Here is a 21,339-nt window from a genome sequence, read left to right as displayed (position 1 = left end):
GTCAGTGTGGTTCCCTGGTGGGCTGGTGGCTTAGCCACTATAGCTGGGTGAGGAAGGAGTGTGACTCATGTCCTGAGTCTAGTGAGTCAGACTTGGGGTGGGCTGGACCAGGGGCTTCCCTAGGACAGGAAGCAGGTTATGTATGCAGGAGATGAACAGAACATACCTGGAGCCAAAGAGGATAAGAATTTCCCATTCTATCCTCTCATGTCTTAGGTTTGAGCCCAGCAAGATTTCAGAGCTCATAGGAGACTTTCCTCCTCATCCCGACTCAAGAACTGAGAAGCAAGTGCATCATGATTAATATCCTAGCTTGTGTGACCTTGGGCAAGTTATAACTGCTTTTGAGTTTCAGTTTCCTTTGCTGGGGGCAAAATAATAATAATAATAATAATAATAATAATAATAATAATAATAATAATAAACAACTCATTTAATGGAGTTGCTGTGCATTAAATAAAACCTAACATCCACTACAGACCTGGCTTCAGAAGGTGAGTCTATGCTCATTCTGAAATGGTGCAGAAGCCCATTGCTTTTGGACTCATTGGGAGATGTGAAGTTAGTCAGTGAGAAGGCTGAAATAGGGCTATTTCCAGGGCAGGAGTGCCCGTTATGGTTTGGGAATTGGCTCCAGGCTAGTTCTGAAATGCAGCCTTGGGTACTTCCTCCTGGCTGAAACTTTTCTTTCCTTCTAGCCTCTGAGGCCTTTCCCCTTCCCGGTGAATAGTCCTAAGAGGGCTCTTCACACACAGTGCAAACAATGAACAAGCTGAATGTGTCCTAAGGATTACTAGTCAGAATCAGTATTACTATGTTTCCTCTTGTTTCAGACTCCAATCTCATTTAAAATTTTGATATTTTGTTCATCCTGGATTTTTGGCATTATTTTTGATTTTCAAAAATATTGAGTTAAAATATTTATCTAGATTACTGAGTTCCTTGCATTCCCTTAAATTCTGTCCCTAATGATGGACTCTCTCCAGCTGTAGCTTTTTTAGGGGGGCTGGGTGGGGGTGGGAGGGTGTATTTTGGAAGCAATCTGTGCCTGCTTTTTTAAACCTGTGACCTTTTTTGCGGATGGGAACTTTGCTCTATCCCCACCAGAGGCCAGGATGAAGTTCCCACCTAGCCTGGTTCCATCCAGTCTCCCACCGGCATTTCCACTCAGCTCAGGGGTGACTCCGAATTCCTGAAAATCCTCTGTTACGTTTAATTCCGTAAACATTATTCAAGGGCCAGGCACGCAGCTGGTTAAGGCTGGGGCGGGAGAATATGGACGCAGACCCGACAGCGCAAGGCGCCGAGCGCGCTGGGAGCACCTGGATGGGGCACCCCGCCTCCCGGAGGCGACCCATCAAGGGCAGGGCGCTAAGAGCCAGCAGACTCTGTGCCCGGAGGCCTCCCCGCAGACCCTAGCGCACCTTCGCGGAGGCATCCGCGTCAGAAACCCCGACCTGGCATGACTTCCTGCCCGGGAGGCCCCGAGGCCTCCGGCTCTGGACGCCCGCCAGGAAGGCGCCGCCCGCGCGGGTTCCGAGGCTCCTCCTGGGCGCAGCGCGCGCGGAAGGCGCGGGAGGCGCAGGAGGCGCGGGGACAGCGCACCTGGAGCGCCCGCAGGCCCGGCTGGCGCGCGCGACGACATGGAGGACGGCGTGCTCAAGGAAGGCTTCCTCGTCAAGAGGGTGAGCGCGCGGGAGCCTCCCCGGGCACTGGCCCGGCGCCCGCGGGCGGCTGCTCCCAGAGCCGAGTCCCCTGCCCGCGCCCGACGGCGGGCTCGGCGGGCCGGTCGGGGGGTGGGGGACGGGGGCCGACTGGGGACCGGGGGTGGGGGTCTGGCGGGGGCCGGCCGGGGACTGGGTGGGAGGGCGGCTTCGGCTGAACGGAGCGGCAGAGGCACAGGCAAGGAGGAGAGGCCCGCTTGGCCAGCGGTGTGGGGTGGGGGCGGCTCCTGAAGCGGACATCCTAGTTAAAACAACTTGGGGAGATGGGGCGAAGACCGGATTTAAATTTGCTGTATTAACGCGACAACCTAAGCGCGCTCTGTGGCTCGCAGCGCCCATCTCGGCGTCATCTCCCGTTCTCCGCACAGTGAGCCCTGGGCAAGGAGGCAGCCCAGGCTGCTAAGCACTTAGGGTGTTCCTCAGTCCCGGGCGGCCCGCACGTGGAGCACCGCATTCCTGCCTCTCCCCAAAGGAGAGACAAAGTTCAAGGAGGTGAATTAAGCAGTTTGCTATGGATCTGGGAGTTCGTGGGTGATGGAGCAGGTGCAAACCCACTAAGGTTGACTCCAGGCCTTGATCTGTCCCCCGCAGGTGGGTGGTGTTGTCACTGAATGACAGACCGCTGGCCCCAGGCCCCAGGGCTAGTAACAACCCGGACACAACCTCCATCCTCAGTCCTTGCCCATGGCCCACGTGGCCTTTCCTTCAGCTAGCCAGAGTCCAGACAGGCACAGAACACACAGATCAAGGTGGAAAATGAACCAAAGAGCAGTAGCAAGAGGAAGTTCCATATTTTAAAGTTCTTTGAACGTTGATATTGACACTAAGGGTTTATACTAACATAACAGCAGAGCATAAAATCCGGGGTTGAGCCTTTGGGCTCTTCTGCTGAGACTGTAGCTTTGGGAGGGAAAGGGATGAAGGGGCTCCCCGTTGCATGCCTCCCCCCCCCCCCCCCCCCCCCCCCCCCCCCCCCCCCCCCCCCCCCCCCGCCAGAGTAGCCCCCAAGCCTCCAGTGGCTTTCAGGTCAGTAGGTAATGTAGTCATGTTGTGTTGCACATTATTTGATATAGGAGGGCGGGTGTGTTGTTTGCTGGAAACTGTTAGCAGGCAGCGTAACAGGAGGCTGATGTTGGTTCAAGGGTCAGGCTGGACACGGTGATTAGAGCAGTAGGCTGGTCCTCAGAGAAACAACCCGTGGGAGGGCTTCCACGCCTCCCACTGTCCTGTGGCTCATGATATGGGCAGGGAGGTTGGTGGGCATCATTGATTGTCCACACAGCTTGGTTCTTGTTGCTGGGGTTCCCTCACAAGATCACCCCCTCCCCCACTTCCACCATGCAGACTCAGGGAAGGCAAGAGAGAAGGAAGGACATGAGTTCTCTTTGGGCTGGCCACCCAGTCCTGGCTTATTGAGTCCAGCGTGCAGGGAAGTGAGGACAGTCAACAGGTCTAGCCCCAAAAGCCCACAGCAGAGCCCTGACTGGCATGGGGAAAGCTCATTCCAACCAAACCCAAAGATGGCAGTATGGAGGCTGGCCGGAGGCCAGGGGAAGCCACACCCTTTCCTGCCAGGTGAGGGACCTGGCCCTTGGCTTCGGCTCACAGTTCCCTGTTCCCTCTACCCATCCATCTCAGCTTTCTGTCCCCCTTAACCCCTTTCCTCCTGGGTGGCAACAGCAGCTCTGTGTCTGCTGGAGAAGTTGTCGGGGTACGGTTGTGGGATTTGTAGATTTAGGAGGGTTTACAGTCCTGGGGGCAGGGCAGGGCCCGAGCTGGAAGCCCAGAGTACAGAACAGTCATCACCGGGAGGGTGAAGCAGGAGACGGGCAGGGGCAAGACGGATTTGGCTCTTGCTCCGGCCCAGACACGAAAGAAGCAACGCTTCAGGCAAAATGCAGGGCACTCACTTGGCCTGGCTTTAAAGGGGGGTGAGGGGGAAGGAAGCGGGATCAGTACAGGCAAGACTGCTCTTCCTTTAAGAAAACGCTGAAGCCCTTCAGGTGTTGCTGCCTGCTCACACCTCCCATGACCCTCTTAGAAAATGACACAGCAACGTTAACACGCTTTGGCCTAAAAATCTCCTTTGTCAGACTCTATGCCAAGGAAATACCATGAAAGCTTTTGAACAAAGGGTTATTTTTATAGTGAAGAAACTGGAAACTACTGTCCCTACCAATAAATGACTAAGTATATTATGGTTATGCAGAGTTTAAAATACTTATATGATAACCCGAAGAGTAAAAATACACAAGGTATTAGGAAAAAATAGGCATAGAAGAAAAAAATCTAGAAGGAGTTCTGCAGGCTAGAAGTCTGAAATCAAGGTGTTGGCAGGGCCTTCCTTTCTCTGAACCCTATAGGGGAGAGTCCTCCCTTGCCTTTTTGCTTTGGTATTTACAGGCTGTAAAGGAAAAACCCAGCTTTTCCCTTCTCCTGTAGGGAAAAACTTTGTTTCTCCCTATTGTTGTTTCTTTATCCTGTGAGTCTCCTTTACTTTTACCCAATGTGTGGAGGTTTCTCCCACAGCAAGCAGTTCTCTGTGATACCAGCTGCATGTCTTCCCACTTAACTAAATTCTGACACTTTGGACCTGGAGAAGGCATCACATCCCACAGGTCAAGGGATCAGTTTCCCTGACTTAGGGTCCCACCACCTCTACCCCACCACGCCCATAACTTCAGACACTAGTCACAAGCCTGGGTTATCGCTTGTGCTTCTGACCAACGGACTAGTTGTTTGGATAATTGTTTGGATGTTCCAATGACCCCCTTTTCCATTTCAGTTAATTTGGTACAGTGGCTCGCAGAAGTCGGGGAAACACTATCATTTGCCAGTTGACTAAAGGCTGTGATAGAGGACGCAGATGAGCAGCCAGCTGGAAATCTGTGTAGGGCAAAGAATGTGGGAAGAGGCGCGGAGCTTCTGTGTCCTCTCAGGGCACGTCAGTCTCAGTACCCATGTATTCACCAACCCAGAAGTTCTCTGAACCCCATACTTTAGGATTTTATGGAGACTTCATCACAGAGGTGTGATTGATCATTAACTCCATTTTTAGCCCTTCTCTCCTCTCAGGAGAATTTTTTTTTTTTAAGGATTTTATTTATTTATTTGACAGACAGAGATCATAAGGCAGAGAGGCAGGCAGAGAGAGAGAGAGAGGAGGAAGCAGGCTCCCCAATGAGCAGAGAGCCCGATGCGGGGCTCGATCCCAGGACCCTGCGACCATGACCTGAGCCAGAGGTAGAGGCTTTAACCCACTGAGCCACCCAGGCACCCCTGTGGCTTGTTCTTTATCTGACCAGCCTTCATCCAGGAGCCCACACAGAGTCCACTTGTGAGAACAAAAAATGCTCCCAGCACCTAGGAAATTGCAAGGGCTTCAGGAGCTCTGTGCCTGGAATGGGGGGCAGATTTTATATATGTGTGTTTGTGTGTGTGTGTATGTGTATATATATATGTTAGCCCTCATCTTAAAACAGGCAGTCCACGGCATTCCCTGGCTTGTGGAAGCACCACTCCAGTCTCTGCCTCCATCATCACATGGCCATCTTTTCTTGGTGAATCTCAGTGTCCAAATTCTCCTCTTCACATAAGGATACCAGTCAGTATTAGGGCCACCCTAAGCCATTATGACTTCATCTTATCCTGATCACATCTGCACAGACCGCATTTCCAAACAAGATCACATTCATGCGTACATTCAGGGGTTAAGAATTCATCGTTAACTTTCAGGGGCCCATCACTCAGTCCATAACAAGTACCATCTCTGCTTCTTTGGGGTTGTAAGGTCTTGGGCAAGAACTTTCTGGGCCTTGGTTTCCTCACCATTAAAGTTAGGGAGTAGTATAGTTTTTTTTTTCAAAGGGTCCCTCCAGCTGTAACATTCCATGCCTCTTAGGCCCATCTGTGGAGTTGCTGTTTCAGCTTAGGGACCCTTTTCCTTCCCCCTAAAGGGGTTCTAGGGACCCTAAACCACTCGTGGTCCAGTGGGCTGGGCCTGGGCCAGCTACTTACAGATAAGGAGCCTGGAGAGGGAGGAAACTGCCCGGGAAGAGGAAGGCCTGGCATATTTTTCAGCTAGACCACTGTGGTTTTGGCCACTGACCCCTTTTACCTGGTGACTTTGAGCCAGTTCCTTATTTCCTCTGAGCACGGCATGTTTGTCTGTAGACCTGCGACAGTAGCGTTCTTCTTCCCATCTGGTGGATTGTTCCGGCGGCCTCCACCTGAGCTGCCCTGCAGCAGTCTGGCCGCCTTCGTTCAGCTGATCTGCCAAGTGTGGTTGGGGAGCTCTTTTAAACATGAGAACCCAAGCTTTTTGTCATCCTTCTTCAAGGATTTCCCTTGGGCCACAGTATAAAGATCAAACTTTACCACATGGAACCTGAAGCCCACGGGACCCACGTCACTTCCCTTGTCCTTTGCCCACAGGCCTCTGAGCCAAAGCCAGACAGAGCTACTTGGAGTTTTCTCACAAGTGGAAGTGGCTTGAGCTCTCCCTTCCCTGCCTTCCAGACTCAGCCCTAGCATCGGCTTCTCAGGGAGCCTGCCTCAGCCCACTCAGCCTCCTTTGAGCTTCTGCCTTCATCGGAGGTGATTCTTGGGGTTTGCATCGTGACCTATTTTACTTACTTCCCCATTGTTCCGTAATCATCACCCCAAAATTTAACATCTTAAAACATCAAACACTTATTGTCTTACCTGGTTTCTGAGGGGTGGGTATTCAAGAACATCTTAGCTACAAGATTTAAGTCTCTCATGAGGTTCCAGCTAAAATGTTGCTCAGTGTGGCAGTCTCCTGAGGGCTTGGCTGACCGGAGGATCCAACTGCACGCTCACTCACATGGCTGCTGGCTGGTGGCCTGGGTTCCTCACATCCCTGTAGGGGCTGGTCATGATATGGCAGCTAGCTTTCCCTGGAATACGTGGTCAGGGAGAGAGAGTCCCCAAGACTGAAGCTACATGGTTTTTTATATCCTAATGTCAGAACTGACAAATCATCCCTCTGCCATATTCTCTCGGCCACACAGACCAACCCTTGTACAGTGTGGGAAGGAACTACATAAGGGTGTGAATATCAGAAGGTGGGGATCCTGGGAGACCCCACCAATAGTCTGCCCTAGGACTTATCCCACTGGCTGGCATCATTGTCTGTCTCCTCCGCTGTCTTAGGTCTGAATCTCGTTCATCTTTGTCTCCCTGCTGCCCGCACAATGCTTGCTGGAGTAATCGTTACTCATTGATTGTTGAGTGAAGTGATAAATGAATGATTTCCCTAGTTATCTCATCAGGATTTTTGTCTATTTGAATTTCATTTTCCATTACAAAAATAATATATACTTATTATTTAAAAAAACTAGGAAATTACTCAAGGTTGTAAATTGAAAAATAAGTTTTCACTTTTGTTGCCTTGTATCCAGTCTTAGTCCTTAGAGAAGATAACCATTAACTTTCCTGAGGTATCTCTTCAGAAATTTTCTAAAATAACTACTAGAGTTATTTTTAGGCATCGTATAAAAGAAATGTAGGTAAAAGTGCTTTGCCTATGTTGAAGACCATGTGCGCTGTGATTCTTGGTAGGCTTAGATGGCTGGGTTTGACCTTGAGGGTTCCACCAGTGACCTTTCCTGCCATCTGTTAGGATGGGAATCCTTCCTTGACAGCCACAGTGGGCATGATATTGTTACACAGTTAGATTATTTTGCATTATTTTATTAGAAGTGATGATCCAAAGTGTCTCAATACATAAAACCTCTTCCACATCCTAGATGATTTACTCAGCACACCTCCCCAGAAGTGGAATTATTGGGTCAAAGACTTTGGACGTTTTTTATGAGGGTCACCAGCTGCTTCAGGGTTCCTGCCTACACAGTAAATCCTTTCTCATCGGTCTTTCTCTGCGGACATTTCTCCCTTGTTGTCAGGATTCCTAGTGGCTCATAAGCACATTCCACTCTACTGAGTTTGAACAGAAGGGGATCTCATGGAGGAATATTAATTATTAAGAAACTCAGGAGTATTTGGGAGGGCCGGAGAACCTGGCTGGGATGCTACACAGACAAAAATGCCCAACAGCACCACCAGATATTTCTAGGGGAAACGTCACGGAAACATCACTGCTGACATGATTTGCCATTTGTCCCTGAAAGCTCTGGGGACTGGGTGTCAGAAGAACCTGTTCTTCCAACACTGTTCTTGCCCCAAATTCCCATTCCCCCCTGTTTGCTTGTTGCCAGATATGCGTCAGATCCCCATGCATGTGAGTGGAAGCTACTTGGTCACCCACCTGTTACCTTCATGCAAGGGATTCTGGGAAATGTAGCGTTTTGTCCAGAAAAGTACAGAATCTCCGTGTTGGTTTGTCCTGTTCAGTATCTGTTGGTAACACTTTTTTCTCTGATATCTCCAAGCCCCACTTCTCCTCTCCCTGTTGGTTTAGTTTGTTAGAGCTGCTGGACAGGACAGCTTAAACAGATTTGTTTTCTCAGAGTTCCGGAGGCTAGGGTCGAGTCAGGCTGTGAGCAGGTTTGGCTTCTCCTGAGGCCTCTCTCCTCAGCTCGCAGATGGGCGACTTCTTGCTGTGGGCTCTCATGGTCTTTTTCCTCTGTGTGTATGCCTCCCCGATGTCTTTCTGTGTGTCTAACTGTCCTTTTCTTATAAGGACCCCAGTCAGCTTGGGTTAGGGCCCATTTAATGACCTCATTTTAACCTAATCACCTCTTTAAAGTCCAATCTCCACATGCAGTCAATACTGGGAGTTAGGGCTTTAATACACAAATGTGTGTGCGTGAAGGCGGGCGCAATTGAGCCCATAATGCTTGTGTTTTAAGGTTTAAGACGATTTTGCCCTCTTCCCTTCTCCACTCCAGCCTGCCCCATTCCATGCACTAGGCTTGCTTCTCCCCATCTTTTGAGCCAGCCATTTACTGCTAGTGCTGCTCCGGGAGCCCCTCCAGAGGGAGTCATCGAGAAAGAGAACCTGAGTCTGGGCCACGTGGAGAGCAGTAGAGAGCCCCAGCTGTTGAGGGGCCAGAGCCAAATCTTTTTTGTTTCTTTAAACATGTCTGCCCATGTAGAGAGCAGCTGCCAGCCGTCATGTTACATGTCAATCCTAAGTACGGGACGGAGTGGAGAGAGCAAAACGTGAAATGCAACTCGTTTACGAGAGTCGTCTCTTGTGAACAGCCTGATTGCCATGCAGTGTGATAGCACTTAGACCTGTTCATAAACTTGTCAGATTAGCATGGCTCGAAGTTTTATTTCGCTGCCACAGTAACTTTGGGCACTGCCCAGTGCTCGCTCTGTGAACTCCTAGAGCTTTTGGTTCCCTAACATGCACTCAGCGCACACGGAGCAATCACAATACCACAGATATGAGAACTCAAGGAGCCTTTGAAATAAATAAATGCTAGGAAATGTAAGGAAAGGCATGAATTGGGGAAGGGTTCTCTGATTCTGATAAAGCACACCTCTCTTAGAATCCAGTCCTTATTAGGCTCTGCTCTGGGAAATAGACCAGGAAAGTTGCTTTCATGAGTGTGTACTAAACCCATTCCTTTCCGATTCCTCAGTAGACATTCCCTGATCTATTGGTCTGTTTAAGAAATAAGCTCTTGGGCACCTGGGTGGCTCAGTGGGTTAAGCCGCTGCCTTCGGCTCAGGTCATGATCTCGGGGTCCTGGGATCGAGTCCCGCATCGGGCTCTCTGCTCAGCAGGGAGCCTGCTTCCCTCTCTCTCTCTCTGCCTGCCTCTCTATCTGCTTGTGATCTCTCTCTGTCAAATAAATAAAATAAAATATTAAAAAAAAAAAAAAAGAAATAAGCTCTTTAGGGGTGCCAGGGTGGCTCACTCATTAAGCATCTGCCTTTGGCTCAGGTCACAATCCTGAGGTCCTGGGATCGAGCCCCATGTCGGGCTCCCTGCTCGGTGCGAGGCCTGCTTCGCCCTCTCCCACTCCCCCTGCTTGAGTTCCCACTCTCTCTGTGTCTCTCTCTGTCAAGTAAATAAATAAATCGTTAAAAAAAAAAAAAAAGCCTCTTTAGGGGCGCCCGGGTGGCTCAGGTGGCTAAGCATCTGCCTTTGGCTCAGGCATGCTCTGATCTTAGAGTTCTGGGATGAAGTCCCACATCAGGCTCCCTGCTCAGTGGGAAGCCTGCTTCTCCCTTGCATGTGTTCTATCTGTCTCAAAAAGAAATAAAAAAATCTAAAAAAAAAAAAGAAAAAGAAAAAGAAATAGGCTCTTTTGCCTTTACCTATCCTGACTATCCTATGCATTGGCTCTATGACTCACCTGAGGACCCCCCACTGGTCCCCACCTCAAATAGCCTGCCTTTTAGGCTTGTCAGACCAGGCTTAGCAAGATTCTTAGGGTCCTTGGCGCTGGTAGACTGTTTGTGGCTTCAACTCTACAAATTGCTTACATCCTTTGACTAGTAATATTCTTTCTACGAATATATCCTAAGGAGGGGAGATCTGAGATGCAGATCAGAATTTATGTGCAAGGCTATTCATTGCAGAATTGTTTGTAACACTGAGAAAACATAATAACCTCAGCTACACACAACAGGAGATTGATAAGTAAAGGTTGCATCTACCTAGTGGTTATTTAAAAACATGTTTTAAAGAAATATATTGGTGTTGAGAAGACACTCAGCTCAGTGAAGCTCAACAAAACAAAAACTAGATAACAAAACTATATGTACCATGGTCTTGATTTTTTTAAAACCCAGAAAGTAAAAACTAAGAGGAAAAAAAACTATAAGAAAATACAAAGTGTTAGCAATGGCTGTCTCCTAGTGGTAGGACTCCCTCTTCTGTATATTTTGCAGTTTCTTTCAAGGCTTATAATCACAAAAAAGGCCAGCTGGGAACTGGAAGGTCAATGCCAAGGGTTTTTGTTACATACTCAAAAAAGATGACAAGGAGATCCAGACAGATAATGCTTTTTTCGTGAAAATGGAAAATAAAAGGTATGATTTTGAACTGGATCCTTTGGCTAATAAGGACATTATTGGGGCAATTGGCGAAACTTGGTTGGGGTTGTGGAACTCATGAAAATAACATATTAATGGAAATTTCCTGACGTTGATGGTTGCATTGTGGATATGTTGGAAATATTCCCCCTTCCCTGTTTTGTAGGAGATATACAATGAAATATTCAGAAGTGATGGAGCATCATGTTAAAAATTTACCCATAAATGATTCTGTAAAAAAGTTCTTTAATACTATTCTTCAGCTTTTGTCTGAATTGAAATTATTTTTTTAAGATTTTATTTATTTATTTGAGAGGGAGAGAGAGAGAAATAGAGGCAGAGCATGAGTGGGGGGCAAGAAGGCAGAGAGAGAGGAAGAAGCAGACTCTCTGCTGAGCAAGGAACCTGACTCAGGCCTCGATCCCAGGACCCTGAGATCATGACCTGAGCCAAAGGCAGAGGCTCAACTGACTGAGCCACCCAGATGCCTCTGAATTGAAATTATTTTAAAATTAAAAATATAAAACGAGTTTTTTTGTTTTGTTTTAAAAAGATAATGCTGTCCCCATTTTTGAACAGTTGATTCCATGGCACAGTCGGGCTCCCTGGGTCATGTGACACTTCTCCCCGAACTCAGTGTTGTCCTCTCAGCCACCTCACCACAGGGCTCTCCTGTTCGTCCTCAGGGTCACATTGTCCACAACTGGAAGGCACGATGGTTCATCCTTCGGCAGAACACGCTGCTGTACTACAAGCTTGAGGGGGGTCGGAAGGTGACCCCTCCGAAGGGCCGGATCCTTTTGGATGGCTGCACCATCACCTGCCCCTGCCTGGAGTATGAAAACCGACCGGTAAGTGAAGGCTCCTGCTTCCCGCCTCCCCCTGCCTCGGACCCTCCCACCTGTGGCGTCTTTGGTGAGGGTGGTGTGGGTGAAGAGCTGAGTTATCATTGAAAAACCTAAATTCAAGTCCTACTACACTGCATACCAGGTGTGTGATCTTGGGCAAGTAATTGAACCTCTCTGAGCCTTAGTCCCTCATTAATGAAATGGGGTAGAATAATGATGCCTTGCTGTCTCCCATGGTTCTGTTGGGGATCCTGAGAGATAGTTGTGTTGAGGATCATGAGAGAAAGTGCTGGTCTGTCCAAGCACTTTGTTGGCTAGGAGGCACTGCACACATACTGCTGCCTTGGAATTTAATATGGTGGCTTTCACCCCCCGAGGGGGGTGCGTGTTCCAAAAGTCAGGCACAGTTTCAACCGACCATCAAAAAGGTATCTGAATCAATCGTTTTTTTGAGGGCTCATTATGTGCCAGGAAATTTGCTTAGAGGAATCAAGGAAGAAAATGGTAAGAGTTTTTTTTTTTTTTTTTCCCCTTGAGTTATTAATCTTATTATGAAAGCAATTGAATTGAAAAAAACATTCAGAATTCCAAATGTTGGCACAAGCATGATGAGCTGTAGAGAACACTGTATTCCTGAAGAGGAGGAAAATGTCATTAGAGGCTGGCTGAGTCAGGTCCTGCACTGGGAGGAGTAGAGATTTGGGAAAGATCTGAACGAGGAGAGAGGCAGACATTCTGGGCAGGTGGAAAGCCTTGAGTAAAAGTGAGGGGAGAGATAGATTTGGAGATAACAATGGCCCGTGTGGCCACAGGGGAATGTTCACCCAGGGAGCAATGGGAGATTGGCTGGGGCCAGATGGAGGACATGGGGAGCCATCAAAGATTCTGAGTGAGAGAATGGATGGGTAAAAATGCTCTTAGGAGGACTAAAATGAGGAACTACTCTCTGTTCCTAGTAAGCTACTAGATCCATAAAGAAGGGATCTTACATTATCTTCTTCCTTTTTTGCTTTCCTATTTTTTAAGTATTCTCTACGTGGGGCTTGAAATCACAACCCCAGAGATCAAGAGTTACAGGGGCACCTGAGTGGCTCAGTGGGTTAAGCCTCTGCCTTCGGCTCGGGTCATGGTCTCGGGGTCTTGGGATCGAGCCCCTCATTGGACTCTCTGCTGAGCAGGGAGCCTGCTTCCCTCCTCTCTCTACCCGCCTCTCTGCTTACTTGTGATCTCTCTCTCTTTGTCAAATAAATAAAATAAAATCTTAAAAAAAAGAGTTACTCCACCAACTGGGCGGGCCAGGCGCCCCACCATTTTCTTCTTTCTTACCATGTTTTACTTCTTTGACTCTTCTAGACCAATTGACAAGCCTTCCGAGTATAAGAAAATATTTGTAACAGTGCATTCCGGGTGTTGGGTTTCCTGGTAGTTATGTTAACCGCTGTACTCTTTTGTAGTGTTGAATCTTTCTTAAGAAAACGAAGGGAGCTATTAAAATAATGAGGCATGAAATAAGGCAAAAAGTAGGGGGACCAGAGAAAACCTGGTGGAGGAAATGTCTTCAGGACGTGGTTGACTGGATGTTGAGGGTGAAGGAGAGGGAGGTGTGTGGAGTGTCCTTCCAACCTAGGAAGCTGCAGAAATGAAATGTCCTTCTACAGTTTCCCTCTGCCAGCCTGCAGGGGCTGCTGCTGGAAAGGGAAAACTGGGCTGCCGGAGAAGGGCCCGCCTGTGCGGACTGGGCTGCACCCTCCTCCCTGTGGTGTCAGAAGACCAAAAGTGGTGTCTCGACACATAGCAGCAGATCAGCAACTGTTTGCTGAATTAATGTTTAAGAACGAAGACAAATTTACAGATAAGTGAGGTGATTTTAAGAGGGGAAAAACTTTTCTAAGTAAATTTAAAACTCTAGTTCTCCGTAAGTTACTCTCCAGAACTTGTAGTTTAACTTGTTGACCCGATGCCCCTTAATCATCTTTAAGGATCGGTAGAGAAAGTGCCGGTTGAATGGGCTGGACATAGAAAAAGCTTTCAAAAGAGATATGAGTTAAATTTGCTAACTGCAGTTGTGAGCTTCATGTTAATTTCCAGACGGTCATCTGCCTGGTTCAGGAGTCTTTGAGCTGGAAGAGGTCAGGAGGAGCCTGCAGGTTCATTAAGAACAAGTTATAAACTGTATACATGTGAATGTCTATGTATATGTAAATATATTAGGGAAGCTATGAAAGAGTATGCCTGGATTTCACATGGAATTTTATAGTCTCTCCTGAAATTCTTCCATTAAAATGTTGACTGCTGGCAGATATCGTGGAGGTCCGGGGAGCTGGTTGAATTTGTTCTCTCACGATGCTGGTGAGTGAGTCGGTGTTAACTTGGAGGAACAGATTCATGGTGTTCTTGGGGTCTGTGAGCCAGCCTTGTCTTATCACCGTTTTTGCTGTTAGTTGACAGGAGGGATGTTAAGTTTGCAAGCGAAGCAAGTTGGGAACCAATACACTGGAAACCAGAATGGAATGAAAGAATGCCTCTGTTTTGCAACAGAAACCGGAGGCCCAGTCTACTTAGATGACATTTAATAGGGTCAGCATCCATTTTTTGACCACATCCAGCGGTCAGAAAACCCCCTCAGTGCTCATTTAAGGAATGGAGGAGGTACAACCCACCTCAGAAGGACTTTGGGCTGACCACACGGAGTGTGAGTCTACGGAGCCATCAGTGCGACCTCGGGCCGTCAGCCCCGTGCCACCCTGCACCCCTAGAACGTTCCCGCAGCAGCTGGTTCTGTTCCATGGGTCAAAGCTCCTGAAACTGTTGACCAACTGCAGAACATGTAGCAGAGTGAGCAGTATGAGCTGGTTAAGAGTTTCAACATACCCTATGAGAAGTACGTGAAAGATTGGGGATGCTTAGACTAGAGAAAAGCGCACGGAAGGGAGCGTGAGGAATGGTGCCTCCAAGGTAGGTGTTCATATCCCCAGATGGCAGGTGAGGAAAACAAGGCCCAGTGGGGCTCCTTAATGGCCCAAGTGTCCACAGCTAAGTGCAGAGCTGGGATTTGCTATCAGATCAATCTGACATGAAAGCCAGTGCATTGCCCACTTCAGCCCAGGGGCTGTGGTGGGATGTAAGGTTAGTCTGTGTGGTTCTCGAAGGCAGTGTCAGAAGCAGGGAGGCAAAGTGCCTGGAAGCTGTCTCTATGCCAAATTGTCTGTACAGGGGGGAGAGCTTGCCTTAGGAGGCCACGAGCTCCCTGTGGCTTGAGGTGTGTAGGAGGATCTTTGAGGACCACCCCTGGGACATGCCTGAGGGACTGGGCATTTGGCAGTGGCCAGACCTACATGTCCCAGGTTGGCTGTGGCCCTGTCATCTTTGCCCGCCAGGCCTCTGAGCGCTCGTCTGACCGGCCGTCTCTTCCCGCAGCTCCTCATTAAGCTGAAGACGCGAACGTCCACCGAGTACTTCCTGGAGGCCTGTTCCCGAGAAGAGAGGGATGCCTGGGCCTTCGAGATAACGGGGGCCATTCACGCGGGGCAGCCGGGGAAGGTCCAGCAGCTGCACATACTGAAAAACTCCTTCAAGCTGCCGCCTCACATCAGCCTGCAGTGAGTGCCCAGCCCCACAGCCCGCGCCCTGCCTGGCTTTGCCTCTAATGTCTGTGTGACGCAGGAACTGGGCCCCCGGCTGCCACACAGGCCTGTCCGGTACCAGCTGGTGCTTCGGGGCCCTAGGCCCTACCTACCTTCCCTGCTCCTCTGATCCCTTGGGGCCCCTGCTCCTTCTGTCCACCTCAGTGTCTTGAGTCCCTCCCTTCAGTTTCAGCCAGGGTGCCCAGGGCCACGTCACATCCCTCCAGGGACTGCTACTCGCCACGTCACCGGGCTTATTTGCAGCTGGGTGGCAAGAGGGACATGTTCAGGTAGCAGGTGCATTCTTGCTCTGTGAGGTCCTCATCCAGCTCCTCATTCAGGCAACAGTTATAGAGCAGCAACTGCATACCCTACGCTGCCCTCGGTGCTTGGGAGATGCAAACGGGAATACATCAGATCTCCTCTCGGGGCTTTCCAACTCAAGGACATGGAGAGAAAATGAGAAAAGGCAGGAATCGTCTCACAGAACAGAAAGCAGGTCGTTGCTGGAGACAGCGCTCTAAAAAGTAGGGATGTATGAAAGGAGTTCCATACAGAGACAGTTACCCCCACAGGCAGCACCCCCTACCTCCCAGAAAGCGGAACGGTTACACCCGTGAAAGACACAGGACGAGTTCCTTTCTGGACTCACAGAGGGCTCCGTGTCAGGTGCTGAAGTCTTGACGGTGCAGCACTGCTAGACCATGGAGAGTGTGGGGGGAGGAGCAGTGCCGGCACGAGCGGGTTCGAGTGCTGAGTGACTTTGAGAAGTATCTGGAGGAGGTCCCACGTTACGCAGTCATAGAGAACCATTGTTGTACACTTTACTACAAAAGTGTACCTGTCTCATATAGAAACATTAGAGCCTGTAGACGAGCAGAAGAAAAGAAACGTCTGAAAACCCTACCTCTCTAGTTCTGATGCATCATGGAATCCCCCCCTTGCTCTGTGATACGTATCACACTGGTTGCCCCTTGTTTTGCACCCACGGCCCCTCCCCCATGGAGGGGGACCACGTCTGGGGGAGCATCGCTGTGACGGCACACCTGCGTGCCAGACACACAGGCCAGCCTTGAGCAGAGTCACATGTGCCACCACGCGTAAAGGGACCTTCTGCACGCCGCTCACCATGGGGTGTCAGTGTGATGAGGGGTCCCTCTCCTTGCCTTCCTTCTGGTTAGTCGCATCGTGGACAAGATGCACGACAGCAGCAGTGGAATCCGGCCAAGCCCCAACATGGAGCAGGGAAGTACCTACAAAAAGACCTTCATAGGTGAGCCTTCCCTCTTGGGGGCCGGGGCAGGCAATGGAAACCGGGAGCCTGGCGACCTGGGATTCAGCTGTGCTAGCTCTCCTGCGTTGAGGCCAGAGCTGCCGATGGCCAACAGGCTGGTCTGAGATGGCCACATGTGGTTGTGGCCTTGGGTCTGCTCTTGGGTAGAGCTCAAGGCTGCCCAGGAGGTTAAAGTCAATGAGGTCACAGCCAAGTATCCCCAGGGAAGCCAGACTGTAGCCTGTCGTCTAACTGGTGCTGCCCTTGCCCCAATGCAGGCTCCTCCCTGGTGGACTGGCTCATCTCCAATAGCTTTTCTGCCAACCGTCTGGAAGCCGTGACCCTGGCCTCCATGCTCATGGAAGAGAACTTCCTGAGGCCGGTAGGTGTCCGAAGCACGGGAGCCATTCGCTCTGGAGACCTGGCCGAGCAGTTCCTCGATGACTCCACAGCCCTGTACACTTTCGTAAGTTAGGGAGGGAGTTCCTCTTGCCACTGGGGCAGAGGAAGGAGGAGGTAACAGAGTGAGCACCGGGGGTCCACAGTCATGGGGGAGAGGCCTAGGGTTTGGGGACCTCTTCCTCTCCAAGTGGAGAGGAATCCTCAGATTGAGGATTTTCCTTTCCCCTGTGGTAGCCCCCAGAGCCTGGAACTGGGACTTTTGTGGTCATGGAGTCCTCATTCTTTCTTCCCGCTAGGCTGAGAGCTACAAGAAGAAGATAAGCTCCAAGGAAGAAATTAGTCTCAGCACTGTGGAGTTAAGTGGTACAGTGGTAAAACAAGGCTATCTGGCCAAGCAGGTATGCCTGCCTTGGAGAGGGAGGAGATGGGCAGGTGCCCCCACAGGGTGGGAAGGGCTGAGTGTGCCGAGGACAGCTGCTCGTTACCAGCAGAATCTGCCAAAGCAGGAGCCAAGGGCAGTTTCAGGCCGCAAGTCGAGAGGCACGAGAACGTGCCCGTTCTCTCTCTCTCTCACACACGCGCACACACAGAGTCCCAAGGTTCAGTTGAAACATGCCCAGGAGTCACGATCACTGTCCCTAGAACCAGCGTCTGCCTCCGTAGCCACTGCGAGCATTGGGCTGCAAGGGCGTTGCTTTCCGGGCCGGTGTCTGCATCTGCCGACCTTCAGCGCCCTGACGCTTCCTGGCGTGTCTGCCTCTTTCCCCGTGAGGCTGCACACCTCCCTCATACACCTGTCCAACAAAAAATAAGTCTTGTCCACCTACTTCAGTAGGTCGAAGGTGACATTCTGTAGTGTCACGTCAGTGTTTAAAAACTGACCGTGGCCACTACTGCCGACCACGTCTGGGGGAGCATCGCTGTGACGGCACACCTGCGTGCCAGACACACAGGCCAGCCTTGAGCAGAGTCACATGTGCCACCACGCGTAAAGGGACCTTCTGCACGCCGCTCACGTTGGCGCATATCCCACACGCTGTGTGAAACGGCGAGTCTGTCCAATGGACCCATTCTGCTCGGTGCCATTCCCGTGTTACTTGGGACACACTGTCCTTGTCGCCTGCTTCTTGCACATCAGGATCCCCACCTGCTTTTAGATTACTTGCCATGCACGGGACATGGGCCGCGCTGCCCAGGCCCCATGGGAGTCTAGTGAGGGGAGGAAGCCAGTGCATGGCCGGCCAGGAGGAGGGGGTGGGAGAGACTCGGGGGGCTCCAGGCTAAGGGGTTGAGGAAGCATGATCTCGGGGGTGACGCCAAAGAGAGCCCTACACATCAATGTCTTATACATTTAGATTTTAACATAGGATTGATCACTTCTTCCTTTTTCCGATGGAGAATGCTAAAGCGGATTTTAGTGTCCATGTGAGCACATATCTCCATGAAGCTGTAGGTTTGCTTCTGACACTTAAAAGCTGGTGCCCTCGGGTGCCAGTTTGCCTGGGAGCTCTTAGTCCGGTGGACACCTGCTGCCTCCCTGTCCTCTTTACACCCTGACTGGGGTCTGGATAGTGCCCCCCCTTCCCTTCAGTGTTGACCCTTTCTGGTTCTGTCAACTAACTGTGACAGTGTTCTTGCTCAAGTGTCTCGGAGCAGGGAGGTCCAGGGCACTGCAGTCCTCAGGTCTCCAGCAGACTCCTTCCGGAAAGCAGTCCGTTGTAGCAAGTTGACTGGGCAGTAGATGCAGGGAAGTGGGAGGAAGGGTCAGGCCTGTCCCTGATGAGCCTTGAACCCTTTCTTTGCCTTAGGGGCACAAGAGGAAAAACTGGAAGGTGCGGCGCTTTGTCCTGAGGAAGGACCCGGCTTTCCTGCATTACTATGACCCTTCCAAAGTGAGTGCTGCACGTTCACTTGACTCCCATGTGTGAGGCTTCAGATGCTTCTTTCCCGAGCCCAGCGGGCAGCTGGCTGTGCCAGTGTCCCTCCCCGCACTTCTGCTGTGCCATGCCATTCCTTCCATGATCCAAGCTGTACTCAACCGTCTGATCATTTCTTTCTTTCAGCATGCTGTTGCCTGCGCAGAGAGTTATCATTTTTTTCAGAGGAAAGCATCTTTTAGTTTCTCTAAAGCTTTTTATGGGGCTGGGGAAGGTGGGGTGGCCTGTAAAGGAGACTCCTAACTGGAGCTCCCCAGTCTCTTTACCCCTTTCTGTGTGGAGATCCCATGAATTGTGCCCCTCAAACTTTTGTTCCCACCAATGTAGTGAAAAGTTTCTTTTATTACATAATGTTTAAGCCATAATTTACTAATTTTCTTGTTTTCTTTTTTCTAACTGATCAAAGAATTGCTACTCTTGAGTTTCGGATAATAAGTATTGTTGTACGATGAGTTGATCTAATTCCAGTCAAAAGTAAAGATAAATGGCCTTTGAGCTGGTGTGTCCAGCCTTGTCTTGATAGATGTGTGATTTTTCATTCGGTTTTTGAAATATTGAAGAATGGGCAGTTCCTCCCTCACCAAGCTTGTCAGGAATCCCCGCCCTAAGGGGAGCGCCTGAAAGAGTGAGAAGGAGCCCTCTGGGACCCAGCCAGATGTCAGGGAGGGCTGAGGACCGGGGTGGAGTGTGGCCCTGCCCTTGCTGGCAGTGATACCAGACTTCCTTATGGTGCATGTAGGTGGTCACGTGAGGTCCATATTCGCCTCCTCAGTTACAGATGACTCTCACTTTGTTAGCTGGCCTGAGGGTGGTTTCAGGCAAGATGGCAACTCCTTTCTCCTTTCTCCCTTTTGTGCATTCACACTATGCGTCATCAGGAATTTTTTCTGCTGCAGGAGGAGAACCGGCCAGTAGGTGGGTTTTCTCTTCGTGGCTCACTCGTGTCTGCTCTGGAGGACAATGGTGTTCCCACTGGTAAGGCACAAGTCTGTGCAGGGCTGCAGGCCCTGGGGTGCTCCTGGCCCTGCTCAGTGGCGCTCTCCTGATGGACTGAGCGATGGGGGCTGAGTAGGTCTCAGTGAGACGATGAATAGTCTGAGTTTTAGAGCCAATTTCAGAATGAGGGAAAAGGGCATGTGGGGTCTTCTCAGTGTCTTAACAACACAACTAAATAATCCTGTCTCTGGTATTCTTTTGACTCAGTTTCTGTGCTTACTGGCAGATAAATTTCCACCTAAGAATAGTAGCTTACCCAGTGTTTATGGGTTAGCAACACACATTAATATCTATTAGCACACTAATTTCACAATAGCCAGCTAAGAAAGATGGCATTATTCCCATTTTATGGATGTAGAAATTGAGGTTCAAAGAAGCTAAACAAGTTTAAGTCCCAAATCTGTGCCTACTTTTACCATTCACATCCTGGATTCTTGGATGTGAATGGAACTGTAGATTGTAGGCAGCAGGTCAAGAGGGTGCAGGGGAGGGATGGGGAATAGAAAGGAGGGAAAAAGGAAAGTGGGCATCTGGTGGGATTCCCTAACCACATACATTGGTATTTAGTAGATACTTCATTATGTGTATTTTTGTTTGTGGCTCAGTTGACTTCTAGCTGAAAGCAGACATGGATACTTACTTATTTTTCTTCTGCCTAGGGGTTAAAGGGAACGTCCAGGGGAATCTCTTCAAAGTGATTACCAAGGATGACACGCATTATTATATCCAGGCCAGCAGTAAGGCTGAGCGAGCTGAGTGGATTGAAGCTATCAAAAAGCTAACGTGACAATGTGTTCCCAAAGGAACAGGACAGGATTCCTTCCTCCTATCAGATGGTACAGGCAAGACTTCTTGGAGAAGGGGAGAGTGTTAAGACTTTTAGCTTCTTTGTATATTTTGTACGGCCTTGCAGTGAGACTGGAGTTCCTTCGATCACAATTGGCAGTGGTGCTGTTTCCTTCCCCACCTTCCTGCTAATAGCCTGGAAATGCTAGAACCGCCATTAGCTGGCAGCATCTTGACTTTCACCCATCCTCACAACTAGCCATTCCTCCCGCACCAAAGCAGGTTTCCCGGTGGTAACACTAACTAGCCATATTGTAATACTAAATAAAACACTAGTCTCATGTTGGCTCTCTCTGAAATGCTGCCAAAAACTAACTCCTTCTCTGGAATTAATAAAAACTGACACGTTTCTAGAATTCCTGTATAAAGTTTTATAGTTTTCAAAGGTTTTTCAGGCTTGATGCTATACCAATTATTATGTAAGATTATGAAAACATCTCACCTGCTTCATCTTTAAATCAGAATTTTGAACACTGTTGAAGAATAAGCCTGCCTAAGCGTATACACTGCAGAAATCATGGACTCAGTTGGAGAGGTTAGTCATACATACAACAAAGAGTAAAATTATAGCATTTCTATGAAAAATGGCAATTCAGGAAGAGATGTAGAGCAGGAGCTGCTTAAGGACAGAGAAAGATGTAAACGGGAAAAGAATTAAGGAACGAAATTTTGGTTTACATTAACTGAGACATATAGGTACCAAGAAGCTTCACC

The 21,339-nt window shown here is 49.5% G+C and overlaps 1 protein-coding gene across 2 annotated transcripts; it reads left to right on the top strand.

Annotated features, from left to right (window-relative positions):
• The first annotated feature begins 1,410 nt into the window (after positions 1-1,410).
• On the top strand, positions 1,411-20,981 carry PLEK2 (pleckstrin 2). Of its 2 annotated transcripts, none has more exons than XM_046008238.1 (9): positions 1,411-1,685; positions 11,387-11,551; positions 14,966-15,147; positions 16,353-16,444; positions 16,723-16,826; positions 17,143-17,244; positions 18,655-18,738; positions 19,680-19,758; positions 20,439-20,981. In XM_046008238.1, the coding sequence occupies exons 1-9, from the start codon at positions 1,644-1,646 to the stop codon at positions 20,564-20,566; spliced, it is 978 nt and encodes a 325-aa protein (XP_045864194.1). In that variant the 5' UTR covers positions 1,411-1,643; the 3' UTR covers positions 20,567-20,981. The 2 variants fall into 2 exon arrangements, with proteins under 2 accessions (XP_045864194.1, XP_045864193.1); XM_046008237.1 differs by having other exon boundaries at positions 1,414-1,685; positions 16,723-16,910.
• Positions 20,982-21,339: the final 358 nt, after the last annotated feature.

This window comes from Meles meles, chromosome 6, assembly GCF_922984935.1.
Source record: "Meles meles chromosome 6, mMelMel3.1 paternal haplotype, whole genome shotgun sequence".
In the NCBI taxonomy this organism is placed as follows: domain Eukaryota; kingdom Metazoa; phylum Chordata; class Mammalia; order Carnivora; family Mustelidae; genus Meles; species Meles meles.
The sequence above is the reverse complement of the archived record's forward strand: the minus strand, read 5'-3'. Positions and strand labels throughout refer to the sequence as shown.